Source organism: Felis catus, chromosome F2, assembly GCF_018350175.1.
Source record: "Felis catus isolate Fca126 chromosome F2, F.catus_Fca126_mat1.0, whole genome shotgun sequence".
NCBI lineage: Eukaryota > Metazoa > Chordata > Mammalia > Carnivora > Felidae > Felis > Felis catus.
Genome location: NC_058385.1, coordinates 29,857,030 through 29,874,808, shown reverse-complemented (window position 1 = coordinate 29,874,808; position 17,779 = coordinate 29,857,030). Strand labels below are relative to the sequence as shown.

The 17,779-nt window shown below is 42.1% G+C and overlaps 1 protein-coding gene and 1 pseudogene across 1 annotated transcript; both read right to left on the bottom strand.

Annotated features, from left to right (window-relative positions):
- Positions 1 to 2,712: 2,712 nt before the first annotated feature.
- Positions 2,713 to 6,774, bottom strand: FABP5 (fatty acid binding protein 5). Its single transcript, XM_003999920.6, has 4 exons — positions 6,615 to 6,774; positions 3,967 to 4,139; positions 3,468 to 3,569; positions 2,713 to 2,966 (listed from the first exon to the last, which is right to left on the bottom strand). The coding sequence occupies exons 1-4, from the start codon at positions 6,691 to 6,693 to the stop codon at positions 2,913 to 2,915; spliced, it is 408 nt and encodes a 135-aa protein (XP_003999969.1). The 5' UTR covers positions 6,694 to 6,774; the 3' UTR covers positions 2,713 to 2,912.
- Positions 6,775 to 15,620: 8,846 nt separating this feature from the next.
- On the bottom strand, positions 15,621 to 15,749 carry LOC111558622 (annotated as a pseudogene).
- Between the last annotated feature and the right edge of the window lie 2,030 nt (positions 15,750 to 17,779).

The window sequence follows — 17,779 nt, the reverse complement described above, 5'->3', positions numbered from 1 at the left end:
AGAAAGTTCTATTCAGCAGTACTGGAGAGGCATTGAGTCTTTACTATGTGCTGGACCTTGGGCTAAGTGCTTTACATACATTATCTCATTTAATATTTAGAACAATGCTATGAGTCAGACAATGTGGTATCTTATTACAAAGAAGGTAGGTAACTAAGGATCAGAAGTCAAGTAATTTGCCGAGTTACACAGTTCTTAAAGGGTAGGGAGCCAGAACTGGATTACAGGACTTTCTGCTTCCAAAGCCCAAGCACTTACATCATCATATTATAGTTTAGGAAGATTAAACAAGTTTGAAATTAAACATGACATCTATAAGGAAATGTCTACTAGGTTATCAGCAACAAAGGATTGAAGCATAGAAAACAGGAGACCTGATAGATCTGGGGAAAAGTGAATCCCCGAGAGATCCCGTGTGTTGTAGAACTAGCCAGAATACATTCCAGCATATGACCATTTAAAAGAAAACAAAAATACTCAATGAAGGCACTACTTTCTATCTTTTGCTAGGGGTCAAGTGACATTAAATGATCGCTTAGCAGAAAAAGGGCTTACCTGACACCAGGTGACATGGAGTTGAGATACACTGCTCTATCCAGTAGTTCTCAACCGGGTATGGTACATACCCTTATAGGACATATGGAAGTGTATGGGATGTTTGGGGTAGGCTGATGGGTGCCATGAGCATTCTGTGGCCATGATCTTAGGATGCGAAGTCGTAGGATGCTTGCCATCTGCCAGCACAGTAGAAAATTCTCTCACCCAAAATGTGAACAGTACCCATGTAAGGTACATGAGCCTACTATCCTGCAAGCAATACTCCACAGTCCATAAACTGAGGCAGTGTAGGCATTAGAGCCGGGTGGCTAGAAGCACAGGCTTTACAGTTAGATAAACGTGTGCTCCTATGTGTTCTCTGACTTGTATCCACTGTATGGCTTGGGACCATTACCTAGACTCTGAGCTTTAGTTCCATCTAAATGCAGAAAACAATTGTTAATGAACATAATCTAGGGTGGTTCTAAGAACTACAAAAACTTTTATGGTACTTGGTCCAGGGTCTGGTTCAGAGAGAGTTGTATAAGTGTATACTATTGTTCGAAGTTGAAAAAGAGGATGGAAGAGGAACTCTAGCATGAAGACTAAAATAAGCAAGATGGAAATTCAAATAGAAAAGGAAGTTTAGAGCAGCACCATCCAATAAAAAAACACAGACACAAAAATGCTAGCACACATAATTTAAAATTTTCCCCTAGACACGTTAAGAAAAAGTAAGAAACAGGTAAAATTAGTTTTTTTTAATTTAGAATATTTAGGTAACCAACTATATCCAAAATGTTATTTCAATTTGCAATCAATATTTTAAAAAAGAGGAATTTAACCTTTTTTTGTATCAAGTCTGAAATCCAATATGTATTTCACTTTCAACACATCTCAACTGAGATGAGCCACATTTCAAGTCCTCAACATCCATCTGTGGCTCATGGCTACATGTATATTTTTTTGCTTATTTTATTTTGAGAGAGAGCAAGAGTGTGAGAGAGGGGCAGAGAGTGAGGGACAGAGAGAATCCCAAGCAGGCATCAGCACAGAGCCCAACTCAGGGCTCTATCTCTTTAACCATGAGATCATGACCTGAGCTGAGATCAAGAGTGAGTCACTTAACCAACTGAGCCACCCCGCGCCCCTTAGGGTTCCATATTGGACAGCACAGGGCTAGAATGTCAGTGAGCTGAGCTCTTTCCCTGACTGCAAGTTTTCAGCAATTCTGAAGATTCTTACCAGCTAACATTTCAACACATGGAGGGTGGTTTCGCAGGTCTCAATTATTACATTTGAGGGACTTTATAGACTTGGGATCTTAATACAAGCTGATAAGAGGCAGTGTTGCAGAATGACTGAACATGGAGTATACTCTATAAGATATAGGTTCCCAATCCAGCACTACTACTTCCTATATCCTTTAACAGATTCGCTAGTCGAACCTGTTTTCTTATTTACAGAATTGAGATAATGGTACTACTTCCTTGAAGTGTTACCTCGGCTATCATGCATACAAAGCTTTAGCCCAATGTCTACAAGCTATTTCTCCAAATGTGAACTGCAGATGTTTGTATTCGGGTTTGAGAACTAGAACAGGGGTTCGTCAGAATTCTGGTTATTCTTTATATAGATACACAGGCAGCATTTTAGAACTCTGTTACTTCTATGGCTTTTGTTAATGAGCAGATTGTGTTCTTCCAAAGTTGGTGTTTCTTCTCAGGGACAATGATTGGCCCTTGTACCCAGATATGCCTCAACAGTTAGATCACTGCCTGGCACATGGCACGTCCTCAGAAAATTAGTTAAGAGAATTTGGGGTTGCAGAATTCCTGAATAATAGCTATAAGTGCACCGTTAAAAGTATAATCATTGGTCAATGATGGTAATTTAACTTTTATTCTAATATTTAAATTATAAAGATTATGTAACAATTTTTAATGAGAATAGTCTTTGCCAGAAATTTAAGATCTTTGAGTTGATACAAAGTTCTAATAGTGTAGGGCAAGCTTAAATGATTGGTAGTGTATCTGCCACAGAAGTAGTTCTCTATATAACTTACTAAAATTTATCTCAATTTAGGACCCTTAAGACTACTCCAGAATTTATTCAATTCATACCTAATAAAATTCACCACTAATTTCCTATGAAATTTAAAAAAGCATACAACACTGGCATAGCACAAACACATTTATTTACTAACCAAAGGGATGATCCTAATTAAATCAACACTTGAAATAGCTGCATGTAAAATGTTTGTGATAAAGATAATTGAACACAGTGATGAAAAAAAAAAGCATATGGAGATTTGCTCATTGAACTGAGCTTGTTCATCCTCACAGCTAATTCCTGTCCAAATGATGATGGAATTTTTACTCTACTTTTTCATAGACCCGAGTACAGGTGACATTGTTCATGACGCACTCCTAGAAGAACGATATTAAAGAATTAGGTTAGTCATGCATCCCAGAACAATGGTAGTAGTTCAATACTAGGGTCAGCATCTTATGAAACTTTGTAATCTACTTCATAGATGGAGAAAATGGTTTGGTTTTTTTTGAGAGAGAGAGAGAGAGAGAGAGAAAATGCGCGCATGCACGTGGGGGAGGGGCAAAGTGAAGAGGAATCTTAAGCAGGCTCCATGCCCAATACAGAGCCCCAAGTGGGGCTCCATCTCACAAACCATCAGATCATGACCTGAGCCAAAATCGAGAGTTGGAAATCTGACTGACTGAGCCATCCAGGCACCCCAGAAAATACATTCTAAAATTCCTGGGTTTGAAAAGCTAGAACCCATTATTTTGCTTATGATGTGTGTATGGCAAACTAAAGCCCTGATTTGCAAAATCTAAAGTTCTCATGTTCATGATCAGTGATATTGAACAATTAAGTGAACTATGAGTGCTAATAAGGAGATCGGCACTTACCACTACTAATTTCCCATCTTCCAATTTTCTTGTTATTGTGCTTTCCTTCCCATCCCATTCCTGATGTTGAACCAATGCGCCATTTGTAAAGGTGCAGACAGTCTGCAAAAATAACACTTTTTAATCTTCCAAAGTGTGTTACAAGAAGAGTTTCCATGACTCATAACTTCCTTAATCAACATTTTTTCATCTTTTCCTTTCTGGATCCACTTCATTAACCCATACCGACTCTATTCATAATATAGTTTATGCTTTTCAATCTAGACCCCTATAAGAGACACTCATTCTCTCATGTTTCTTAAACTATTTTTCCAAAATACACTAAGTTATGAAGCTGGTACTTTCACTAATTTGTCAAACTCAGTTCATAAACTAGTTTGACTTTTTCATTAAGTTTTGCTCATAAACAGTAAGACTATTATTAATACAATCTATCATTCTAGAAGTCTAGAATGGACTTTGTTAAGTCTAGAATGGATTTTGTTAAGTTATGACTGACCTGAGTTTTTCTGCCATCAGCTGTAGTTTCTTCAAACTTCTCTCCCAGGTTACATGAGAACTGTGTTGTTTTCAGAGTGCTCTCAGTTTTTATGGTGAGGTTTTTGCCATCAGAAGAGATGATACAATCTGGTTTGGCCATTGCACCCACTTTTCGCAGAGCCATGCCCACTCCTGTAGAATGTTACCCCATGTTAAATAACAGGAAGACCAAGGCTATGGTTTACATAACAAATAGAGTAATTCAACTGCAGTTGCTATGTTCTACATATTTTCACTTATTCACTTCTCAATAACAAGTGTAAACACAAATCCAGTGCTTACCATGTGCCAGCACTTAACATGTATTGATTAATAGGAAGCCTTGCAACAACTGTGTGAGAGGTAGCACTGTCTCCATTTTACAAGAGGAAAGAGTGAGGCACTGAAGTTACTTACCGAAGCCCATTCAGCTAGGAAGTGATGGAGCTGGGAACCAAAAGAACAGACAGTTTGGCTCTAAATCTCAGCTCTTGGCCACCATGCTATGCTGGCCTTCAGAAAGTCAGGGAAGAAATCTGGATTGCTAAAACTATCTACTCAATTCTGCCAAATGTTGTATTATAGGACTCTAGCACACAGTCTGACACATCCAAGGCCCTGGATAAATCTTTGACTAATAACTACACAAAATCCAAATCAACTCTATTCAAATGTCACAAGAGTTTTTGAAGAGTTAACTCCACAATCATGATGCTAATAAACTGGGAAAAATTTACCCTCAAAAACAGTAAACATTTCAGAGCTGTATAACTCAATTACTATATTGATATCATATTGAATTTATAATCTATGTATTTCTCCTTAACGTTAACATTTACAAGGAAACTTAGATCTAGGCCAAACCCTGGTTTCACAGACGAGAACACAACCTAAGCAAAAATCACTGGCTTGATGATTAAAAATTCAACTAGGCTTGCAATGTCTTCTTGGTGCGTTCTCTTTTGCCATTTTGGGGGCTGGTGCCTTGTGTTGTTAGTGAGTGATTATTTATTCTCACTTTGGACAAAGGGCTCTGCTCTTCCCACACCCTGACTGCCCCCTAAGGAACTGAGCCTTGACAACCTTCATGACTCTAGAACCCTGGAAATAAACCATCTGGTAAACACATTCACTTTCAATGGGCAGAGAAATGGCATTATGTGGTCCTCACACAAGTGAACACACACACACACACATTTCCTGGATATGAATGAATGGCTTTCTCCAGAGTTCTCTTGATCTAGATAGACTTACAGCACACACACCAAAATAGTGCATTCCAGTTTTACTCACAGCATCATAAATACACTCAAGATTCACCACAGAACCAGCTTAAGCTGTCATCGTCTTGGATAAAGGCTAAGAAGGAGTGTTTCTGAAGTGCCAGGAGGACTAGGTCTCAATAGAGGGTCTTTGTAGTAATTTTTACACCAGAAAGGAAGCCCCTTTCCAGATAAGATCCACGCTATAGGATTCGATCCCACTCCATAGTAGCTCCCTAGTGGCCTGCCACAAAGGTCCATTTTTGTTTGCTAATCCACCCATTGTGTCAAGGAGCATACTCGTTGCCACTGGCCTAGAAAAGGACAATAATAGAGAATCAAGTACAGTTCAGAGTGAGAGGGAAAACTGGAATCTTCCTCCGGAGGCTCATACTCCTGGAAGGCTGCAAGCAGTCCAGGGCTTCTGCAGGGCCACACCCATCTGGCAAGCAGCTGGCAAGCAGCCGCAGGAGGGCTCTGCAGCTTGACTGCGGTTTTCCAGTGAAACCCCCTCACCCTCAACACGCAGAGGGCAGGGCAGCGGAGGGTACCCGCCCCGCCCCGGGCTCAGCAGGCCTCGCCGTTTCCCTGGCACAGGCCACCCGCCCACCGCGGCGCTCAGGGCGGCCAGCGCCAGCACCGCCAGCACGAGGTCGGTGTCGCCAGCGCCACGCCTCTCAGCGCCGCGCGGTATGGGGGAAGAGGGCGGGGGACGAGGATGCCCGTGCCAAACCCAAGCGCCCGGCAGGTTTAGGGAGAGGCAGCCGAGGGCGGAACGAAAGCTGAAGCGGCAGCCCCAATCGGACCTTCCAAAGGGCTTCTGCGGGGAACCGCGCCCCCGTGGAGGAGAGCAGGGGTGGGGGAACCCGTGCTCCATCTAGCCACAAAAGAGGAGGCAGTGCCGGCGCAAGGTGGGAAAGGAGTGGGTGCCGCCACGACGGGGCGACTGGGAGAGGCGGGATGGTGGCGGGGGGACGGAGGAGGAGTAGCGGGAAGAGAAAAACAGGGAAAAGTTACGGGGGCAGCCCGAAGGCGGTCGAAAGAAGTGAAGCCTGGGGTGGGAGGAAGAGGAGCGCGCTCAAGGGCAAGAAGCAGTGCGGGTGGCTGCCGCGTGGACTAGGGGAAAGCAGAGCCGGGAGGCCCAGGAGACAGAACGTGTCGAGAATCCTCAGGCGGGCGGCAGGCGCGCGCTGCTCTCCGGGCTGCTTGCCCACGTGGTGGGGGGGGGGGAGGGTGATGGGAGATGCATGGGTGTACAGGGGGTACAGCCGAACACGCCCCGCCGCTGGGCTCAGCACGCTGAAGGGGACCTAGGAACAGACACACGCTCGCCACGTTACAGGCGCCGCACGGCCGGGAGCCTCACCTACTTCCTTCATGTATTCGTCAAAGCCTTTGCTCTCCACTAAGCGCCATCTTCCTACCAACTGCTGAAGGGTGGCCATGGTGGGCGCTGGCGGGCGGGCGTGCTGAGCGAGCGGAGCCGAGCGGGGCGTCAGGAGCGTGGCTTGCGACCTGCCGGCAACCGTGGCAGCTTTATAAAAGCGGCGCGTGCCGGGCGGCACCGAGAGGCCAATGAGAGACGCGCCTCGCCTGCTCCCGCCCCGCCCCCCCCCCCCCCCGCACGCCCCCAGGGCCTCTCTCCCCGGGTCGCCAAATGCGAACCCGTTCCACCTGCCCGGGGACCGAGGTAGGATGGCGGGGGCTCCCCCCACCCCCACCCCCGGCGCTTCCTGCAAGCGGGAACTCGCCCGGCGCGCCCCACGCCGCCCCGGACGCCGGCGCCTGCACGTTCCAGCGCCTCCGCATGGCCGGGAAGCCAGAGGGGCCACCGGGGCGCCCGGTCCCACCTCTGTTGGGCCGCGCCGTTTTCCCTGCAGGCCGCCACTCTTTTTCCTTCGAAATACCCTAAAGAATCCACTAGCCCGAGCAGGGCTTGGGCGGCAGAAATTGGTTGATAGGTGGTGGTTTGGCTGAGCGATAGAGTTCTTTACCCACCTCGTCTCTGCTCTTAGCGGACTAACCCACATCCCATACCTTCCTGAGAGAATCTGTTCTCCCCCTCTTCGGGCCACCGCCCCCCCCCCCCCCAGTCTCCTCCACCCATGCCCAGTTTGGGCCTCAGGGCCGGTGAGTTAGATTTGAGTTAGACGATTTAATCAGAAGGTACAGGGCAGGGGAAGATGTCCTAGGAGGTTCAGTTTACAAACTACAACTCCTTAAGAAGTTTCAGTTGAAGTGACTGTCGTTGCTATTAAAGGTAACCATTCAAGAATGTCACTCGTTTCTATTCCCAGCTGAGTGAGCCCTTCATAGTCTGTCCTCAGACTCCCAAGAATTGAGACTCCAGCGCGTTTCCTCGTTGCCTTTAATTATAATAACACCCTGTATGTGTTGTGTAGAATGTTCTACTTTTCAAAGTCTACCTGTCGCAGTATTTGACTTTGTGATCCCAGGTCCTGTGGGAGTGAGTTCGGATGAGGTAAGAAAGTTGCCACACAGCGAGGCCAGCTGCCGTGATGGAGATAAGGTCCATTTACTGCGTGTCTGCTTGTGCTAGATGCTATGCTTCCCCATACTTTTTTTTTACTTAAAAAATTTTTAAGGTTTATTTTTAAGAGAGTGAGCAGGGAGTGGCGGGAGAGGCGCAGAGACAGGGAGACATAGAATCTGAAGCAGGCTCTAGGTGCTGAGCTGTCAGCACAACAGAGCCCAATGTGGGGCTCGAACTCACACAGACCTGGAGATCATGACCTGATGCTTAACCTGGTGAGCCACCCAGGCACCCTGCTTCCTGGCTACTTTACATCCATTAACTCTGAGCTCCACTAAATTTTTGCAAGTGTTATTTCAATTGTTTGAAAGAGGACATAAGGCAGGGAATGTTTGCAGAGTGGACAGATCCCTGTCCAGTCCTCACTGCAGACCTTGTGGAACAGGATGGTGCCTGGCTGCCTGTAGCTGACTGCTCATGGAGCTAAGAGTTCATGGAGAACCACACCAAGATACTGGTTCATGTACATCCTCAACAAACTGAAATCTGAGATTGGTCATTTCTCAACATGCCTCACAACATTTACTCCCCTGCACTATATCCCTTTTATTTCAAGTCCCTGCCCTCATTGTAGGGTCACCCCAGTTTTCCTTGTGGTACCATGTTACTACTGAATGACTCAGGCCACATCGTTGTGCCATTAAGAGCCCACATGTCCCACACCTGAGGCTATTCTGCTGGAAGATGTTCAAGTTCCGAGGGCAGCTGAACAGGCCATTTGCTCAGTCAGCGATCCAAATGGCGGCTTCCAAACACTCAGGACAACCTGCTGCCCCTGCCTCCTGGGGAGGCGGCTCCTGTGTGTTTGGACTTGCATGCTTGATGTGCTGATTCAACATGTTTTATCCATTTTTGTATAGAACATGGTGATAATGACCAGGACTCTGTCCTGGAATACTAATATTTAGATTGTCATAATCAACCATGTTACAGAAATATCAAAAGGAAAATGGTATTTAATACATAACTACTTAAGAAATCATTTTTAGGGGTACCTGGGTGGCTCAGTTGGTTAAGCATCAGACTTTGGCTCAGGTCATGATCTCATAGTTTGTGAGTTTGAGCCCCAGTTGGGCTCTGCACTGACAGTTCAGAGCCTGGAGTCTGCTTCGGATTCTGTGTCTCCCTCTCTCTCTGCCCCTCCCCTGCTCATGCTCTGTCTCTCTCAGAAAAGAAATAAACATTAAAAAAAAAAAAAAAAGAAATCGTTTTTGAACACAGAAGTGTTACCTAAAACTTAACTTTTAAACACACTCTTTGAGGTAATGAGTGGAAATAATCCTTTTGTGGTTAACACACACCAACAAACAACAGAAAGATATAGGCCAAAATACCTGCTCGAGTCTCTCGTGAAACAAAGAAGGGCATGGTCATTGTTTTGTGGCTCTGGGCGACACACTTAATCCCTTGTTCTCTGATGTTTCTCACCTGTAATGTATATACAGAAAGAGATTGGAGTAGATTGTTTCTAATGTCCCTCAAGCCCTAAATTCGGATTCCCTTCCTTTCTTAAAAATAACGGTAATGGATTTCAAGTTCTGAAAAACATTAACTACTTCCTTAACCTGCTAACTGAAGTTCTGTTCTAGGCTACTTAACTTGAACCCAATATGCAATGTAAAAACCAAAAATGTTGTAAAAACAAATCTGATTAAAATCTTGCATGACTCTATGGGATAGTTGAGTATATCTCTTTATTGCAAAAAGGGAGCATTGCCGCTTGATTGAGATTGATCATATTACTAAATATATAAATATTACTAAATATATAATCTAGGGACAAAGAAAAATAGTTTTATCTTAAACCTATCCTGACAAATGTAAGTGACTGTGCTGGTCATGCTGAAGGACTAATAACACATTATTCATATAGATGAAAAATGGTTGAAGGATCAAGAATTACCAGCAACTCTTCCATCTGTAGCTGTAGAGGCCTACCATTTGTAAGACAGATGCAGTTTCACTTAATATCTCTCAAAACTCAGTTTTCTCAGCTCTGAAATTAAGGAGGTAAGAATTACACCAAATGATTTCTTAGGTTCCTGTCAGCTTACCTCCTGTAGTCGTTCATGGCCCTGAAAAATATGCTCACAATTACTCTATTTCCACCTAGTGGTGAAACAGAGTATTTCTCTTTGGTTTTCTCTGATGAATGTTAGTAGTTGGTCAGCTTCACATTCCACAATCTCACACAAAAGTTTGGTGTGTATTGTGTAATTTTATTTAAACACAACTTCCTAATTACAGTTTGAGTAGATAAATGTGCCTCCCACAAAGCTGATTATAGCACATAATCATTTCCTAAGGACCCCAAGCACTGGTGGCCTAAAAGTTTGCACCTGGTTGAGAAAGGGCACCACATCAAAAGCAATCATTGCAGCAAATACGCAAAGCAATCCATGTTCAGACAACTGACTCTTTTCTAAGTACATGGGCAGATTAAGCAAAAAGGAGGCCGGGAATGGGCAAAGAGAACACTATAAAGCAATACCTCTGAAATTTTAGTGTGCAAACAAACTACCCAGGGATCTTGTTAAAATGCAGATTCAGTAGTTTCCACAGCAGGATACAAGATCGTGCATTTCTAACACCCCCCCCCCCCCCCCCGTGAAGCTGTTACTGGTTTGGGGACCATGCTTTGAATAGCAAAGCTGTAAAGTATGCAAGAACTTGCATATGGTTTCGATACATCAGAGTGACTTTCACTTCCCTACATGAGGATTTCTGATTATATCTCCATAAAAATATAAAAATATATAGAAAAGACAGGAAATCGGACAAACTCACTCCAAAACTCATCGTACTCAACATTGAGACTTTTTTCTAATTAACCTGAGGTAGCTATTTTTCTGGCTGCTCACTGGAAAAGAAGACTTCGAATGGGGTAGGGAGGATGGATACCGTGTTTATTTCAATCTAATTTCTCTCTTAAATTTTATAACCAGTTGTTTGACCCTGATTCTTCCATGTCCTGCCCTTCCATGCTTTTGCATACCCAGCCGAAAACCAGATATTCTTTAAGAAAAGCCCATTTGGAATCAGTTCCAAAAGAAAATCCTAGTAAGTGGATAGAGCAAGGATCTGCATCATGTCAGTTGTCTGTGGCAGCAAAACTTCCCAGATGAGAATAAGGTCAGCAAGCTGTGCAGCTTAAGGAACACGCGGAAGATTAACTTATATCCAGCCACGGCAAGCCACCATTCCATCAGTGGAAAGTTGTTTTCTTTTATGTTTGGTAATGAAATTATTTCTCATGAAAGCATGTATAAAAATGGAATTACTTTACGAATTTTGTCTTTTTACTTAAAGTAGTTTGATTCCTACCCAACCTGCCTGTAAATGGGTAATCACGAAAACTTTCTAGTTGCTTAAATAATTAATCAGAAGTATGTGCTTGCTAAATTAACTGGATGTGAGAATAGAGAGAAAATGAGACATTGCAACAGTTACAGGAGAAGTTACAAAAATTTTTTAAAGTTATAATAAAATGCGGTTGGTTTTAAAGAAGGCAGGGGATATGGTGGCTCAGCTCAGCGTAAGATCAATCCATTTTGCTTGCCGACATAGATCTTTCTACTGTCCAGACATATAGTTTGGGATATGACATTTGCCATTAGCTCATGGCAACGGATTGCAGAAATACGTAGCCCTTTCATGCCTCATGTGGGTGGTATTCAAAGTGTTCTGGATCTAAAACACGACATGTAAGGGGGCATCTTGAAATAGAGCAGGAAGATGCTTGTAAACTCACCCGGACAAGCACAAAATCTTAGTAAAAACACTGCGCCTACCAGGCAGCACAGCCTCAAAACAAATCCCTTAGCTACCTCAATCTCCTCAAGCCCAGCTCCAGCCAAACTGCCACTCCCAATATGCACTAAATTATATACAAAGTCTGGGGCTGATCCAGCCCCAGGCACACAGACAAGTTCATAAAGGGTAGCTTTACCCTTTGAAAACTGCAAAAACAAAAAACCTCCAAATCAGATTTTTCCATGGGAAGAGGCCAAATTCTCCCCTTGCAAATTATACTTCCCCATTTTTTCAGTCTCACTTTCCATGTAGTATACTTTAAGTATTTTCCCCCACATTCTAACACAGTTTGATCATTTTTCTTTATTAATATTTATCCTTAAGTCTGGATTTTTATTTTTTTAAGTTTATTTATTTTGAGAGAAACAGAGAGAGTGCACAGGGAAGGGGCAGAAAGAGAGAGAGAGAGAAAATCCCATACAGGCTCCACACTGACAGCACAGAGTCCGACTTGGGGCTCAGTGTCACAAACCATGAGATCACAACCTGAGTCAAAATCAAGAGTCAGACGCTTAACAGGCTGAGCCACCCAGATATCCCCATAAGACTCGATTTTTAAAGTCAAATCTACAAAACCACAGGGTTGCTTGCTTCTGGGCCATTTATCCTGATGGGTCAGGCCCATAGCTTCTTTTCGTCTGAATTAGCTTTTAAGAAAAATCATCAGAATTTAATAGCCTACCTAAATCTGACTGAAGACACCTTCTCAATCCTAACTCTGGTCGTCTTTACTTAGTGGTAGGAAGAGCTACTCTGTAACCCCTCAGAGACATACACTGTGCCCGCAAAACAGCACCAAGCTGATTCTGTGCCCTGCTTTAAAGGAGTCAAGCGACAGGATGGATACCTCTTGTTCGTCCACTTGTAAACACCATAGGACACTTTTTGTTCACATTGCATTGACCACACTTAAAGGTATAAATTCAACAGCGTGTAATGAAAGGTTGGTTTTACTCTCACACATTTCCCTGCGCTGTCCTGCTTCTCGTATCCCCGCATTCCTCCTTTTACAGCACAAGCTTCTCAGTTAAGTGACTCACACATTAGCAAAGAATAAGAAACCGATCTGAGTTTCTAGCGAACCACATTTTGTTTTCTGGGTTGGCTAAAAGCTGTGATTTCATACAGGAACAAGGAGGCTGAGTAGGTATTACCATGGAGGGCAACCATGATCTTGGTTTGGGTCTAATTGAGGAGGTGGGATAAAGAATATTTGTGCTACAAATCTCAAATCTTGTCACCTATTTTGCAGCCTCAAAAGACATAGTTAATCCCTCAGGGTAAAGCCGGGGTTCCTAACGGCCCTTCTGCATTGGTGGGTTAGCAGAATTGAGCACACTGTTTTTTGTATAGTCAAGATGTTGTGTTGTCCTGGTGTAATTACAAACAGTGCTCTCTTTCACTCCAAGTATCTCAGATTGAATAATGTTGGAGGAAGACTTGTGAGATTTAATTCTCACTTATGGGGCAACTCCAAAGCCTAAGTTTCAAGTACAGCATTATTGTGGCACTCTAGTATCATCTAATGGGAAAAAGTGCTATGGGACCATAGTCAGCCTTTCCCTCCTCACACGACATTGTGCAAATAATATGTCATGTGTGGACTACTCTGCTCGCTCACAAATGAAGGGCCAGCAGAGCTTTCTACACAAGACAGATTCCTTTGATTCAAGTCAGCCTACAATTTTAGACCACCTAATAATTATGTGGACTGGATTCTAGTCCTTGTCTTCAAGGAGTTTGTTAACCTAAACTTACATCAGCTAAGGAACTCCCCCCCTCTTTTTTTTTTTTTTTTTCATTTAACCAACATTTATTAAAAAGCTTCTGTTTTAGTTCAGGACATTTGGAAAATTCCCAAGTATGACATGTCTTTGAAAATGTCAGATGAATTCATTTTATCTTTATAATATTAAGTGAATTTCCTGAGAAGATACCACACAATCTTTTGGGGGGTGAGGGGATACATAGTCCTATTGCTTTCAATTGTATCCCGGAAACTCTAGATTTTTCTTTGTTTCTCTGGGTCATCTCTTTGACAGGAACCAGGTGGGTGTACTAAACAGGTACATCCTGTTGAAAATGAACACGCCAAATGCCACAAAGCCACTATCTAATCAGCTGGTTAGAAAGATCTTGTCTAAGAAATATTGGGTTAGAGACCATGATGCAACCCATATCACTACCAAGCTCTCCTTGTGTTGTAAAGTGAGTTCTTCACCATGAACTCGGGAATAAAGTGACACTTGGCTGTCCCCAAGGTTGTGGCGAATGCTGAGATACACAGCTTGCATAATAAAATCTGCCAGTGTACAAGTCAAAACAGGGATTCTGTACCACCCCAGCCAGATGGGTAAGGACCGGAAAAACCTGCTGTGTCTCCTTGCTCATGTCATTGACATCCTCTTTTGTGAGAAGAGACTCAGCAACAAAGTGTAATGATTTTACTACACCTGCTCTGATGCCCTTGGCTTTCAGTAGAAACTATACTTGGTTCATAGGGGAAGAGTATGGTTCTGTTATGATAAGTTTGATTGTATTTGTTACATGGTATAAAATATTATCACTTCTAAAGCTATGTTATCAGTACATCATACAAAGTAGTAAAAACTCTAGTCAGTCTAAAACAAACAAACAACTGATAGAGGCATCATAACAAATACTCTTAGAAGCTGCGGACCCAAACCAGTCTTGCAAAGAACCCCTTACACTGAACTATATCCTGAAACTCTTTTCTTCTATTCTAGAATAGTACCAGATTCTAGAAACAGGAAAGAATGTCACTTACTAGTGTCCCTTTAAATGTTACTTACTATATGGAAGTTAGTTATGTCATTTACTATATGGAAAAAAATGTTGTTTTAATTGACTGTCACTCTATTGCATTGCGTATTTGCATTTTGGCTGACATAACCATTCTTAATGCATATTTACAGAAACAAAAGTTTGGTTTCGTTATGGAACAGAAAATCATAATATCTCATATTATCTAATATCTATATAATCTAATATGTCACTTGAAAGCAGGTGAGGATATAAATGATTAAAATAAAAATCACTTCAGAATTCAGTAAACCTTTCATTTATCACTTCCCAATAAATATGAACAGTGACACTAAATCTTGTGAGAAATGTAACAGGTTTCCTTTTGCTTTAAGCTTTACTGAGCTAGTGGCTGCAGCCATTCATTTCATAGGGCAAGACTCTAGCTCATTCACACCCCAATCTTTCTCAACCCAAAGCCTTAAGACTTCGGTGCTCCGAGGGAAACTAGCTAGTTCAAGTCACCAGTGCAGATTCAGAGGTAACACTTGATCTCTGGTGCCCGCACCCAAATTGTATAATTTTTAATTGTACATTTTGGCAGTAATTCCTGGTCAGACCTGATCTGGACCCAATTAGCCGTTGTTGGAGCAGACATATTATTAGCAAATCCTTTAAAGTTATACAGTTGCATTTCTGAATATGGATTTGTGACTTGGGTTCAGAACTAAAGAAGAATCTTAAAATCCTAGAGTTTGGAGGAATTATAGATGTCTTCTACTTCAACTAAAGCCCATTAGGATTCTCTCAATACAAATAAAATCAGGCTCTGCTTAAGTCCTTCTGTTAATAGAGGCCTCACTTCCTCACCAAGAAGCCATTTCTATGTTTTAATAGTTCTGATTGGGAGAAAGCCATAATAATCTCTGTTGTGCTGAGATCTGCTTCCAGTAATTTCTAGATATTGGTCTTAGTTTGACCCTCTAAAATAACAAAATGCTTGCTCACTTATTCTTCCGTGGTGGCTCTATAAGCCTGTAAGTATTGGATGATGATATTTCATCAGTATAAAAAAATTGCTTAGATACACAAATGTATCATATATAAAATACCTGGGAGAGAGAACTATAAATAAAACTCTATAAAATATGTTATGTGTATCCATGTGTATATGCGTGTGTGTGTGTGTGTGAGTGTGTGTGTGTAGAGAGAGAGAGAGAGAGAGAGAGAGAGAGGAAGAGAGAGATATGAGTTACAGCAAAAATAATATTGAAAAAGAAGAATAATTCCAATTACATTTTCAATTTCGATTAGCAATAATCGCGCCTCGGATAAACCTCATTGGCTACGAAACTGCCACTGCGCAAAGCTACGTTTTCAATTTCGAACAAGCTTAGAGGCTAGGAAGGACCAAATAATGACTTTAAGTTGTTTAGCAGGACTACTACAAAACGTTCTGAAAAAGAATCGTTTCCACTCAAAGCAATTAGAATATTTGCATAATCTAACTGCAGTTGGTGCCTGAATAAAGTCTTTCCAGAGTAAGAAATACCATAACCACAAATCCTATGTTTACCAAGAATGCCAAATGTATTCAGTAATTATTTAAGCATTTTAAAGAATACTTTATAGGGAGAAATACTAAAATGTAAAATAAGGCAAGAGGAATGGCCTAGAATTTAAATTTTTCTATCAATTCATATTTGGTTTACGAATTGACGATTATAGCAATGCTAGTATACGGATTTTAAGTAGCATGGAGAATTTAACACTATCATTAATTATGCAATTGTTTGGCCTCCACCTTTGTTCCTCAGGAAAACCAGAAATCATCATAACAATATGTGTCATAAACACACGCACACAATTTGCTCACTATTTAAACTGTAAGGGAACTTTAGATTCCTTAGTTAAACTTCTTTTAAAAAATGTCACAATTTCTCTGGCATCAGTTGACCTCTGCCTTCACTTAAGCTGGAAAAGATAATCTTAAAAAGATTAGCTAAGGGACGCCTGGGTGGTTCAGTCGCTTAAGCGTCCAGCTCTTGATTTTGGCTCAGGTCTTGATCTCACGGTTTGTGGAATTGAGCTCTGACTCAGGCTCCACACTGAGCATGGAGCCTGCTAGGGATTCTCTCTCTCCCTCTCTCTCTTTGCCCCTCCCCTGTCTCAAAATAAATAAAATAAGCATTTTTTTTTAAAAAAGATGGTTTAAGAGTCGAGTTAGAACAGTACTAAGGGACTTAGTACTTTAGAAGGTATTTAAAGTACTTTAAGATAGGCCAGGCAAAGAAACACTAGCATCACTCATAAACCAATCATTTTTTTAAGTATCCACCCTAAAGGTACAATGTTGAAAGAACAGTGGCGTAGGATGTAGGAGACCCTCTTTCTAGAATTTAATCTGCTACAAAATAACTGTATAAACTTGGATTTTTGTTGTCTCACTGTAAAAAAAAAGAGAGAAGAGAGTAAATCAAGTTTCAAGGATGTATATTATTAATTTCACATCTTTTTTTAATATTTTTTTAAAGTTTATATTTATTTTTGAGACAGAGAGAGACAGAGCATGAGCAGGGGAGGGGCAGAGAGAGAGAGGGAGACACAGAATCTGAAGCAAGCTCCAGGCTCTGAGCTGTCAGCACAGAGCCTGACGCGGGGCTTGAACTCACAGACTGTAAGATCTTGACCTGAGCTGAAGTCGGATGTTTAACTGACTGAGCCACCCAGGCGCCCCATTAATTTCACATCTTTAACAACCTAGAAAGAAAGCTGCCATTGCCAAAAACAACAACAAACCCCAACTGTACCTTTTAATCATTTGTTATCTAATGTAAGGATGAAATATAATGGTTGAAAATTAAAATTCATGCCAGTGATTGTTTTCAGTCTCAGACTCCTGAACAAATTTTATAATATAACCTTCATTCTTCCTGCCCAGCCCCCCTTCTGCCCAGCAAGATCTTGCCGAAGGGGGTGTTGTAAATAGATGGAAGGGTTCCCGGCGTTAAGGAAACTGTAAGTAAGCAATTTTCAGTGATGGGAAGGTGGGGGAGGTGATATTCACACATGAGATCCACAATAACAGCTCACACACACACAAGTCAGTTTTAAATATTCACTAAGTGCAAAATTTCAGATATATCTACTTTTATTACTATTTACTTATATAAGGTTCAGATCAAACCATTCCAGTCAAGTAAGACTTTTTCTACCCTTTCTTTTTCCTCTCTTCCCCAACTCTAGAGCAGCCAGAGTAGCTTGGGGCGGGGGTGGGGGTGGGGCATGCTGGAAGATAGCTGAGAAGTCTCCACCCTTCCCTGACAGAGGGTTTTCAGTCTGAGGGACAGGAGGAAGCTGCTTTCTGCCTGCATAAAAAGACCCCTCTTTAAACCTACCGG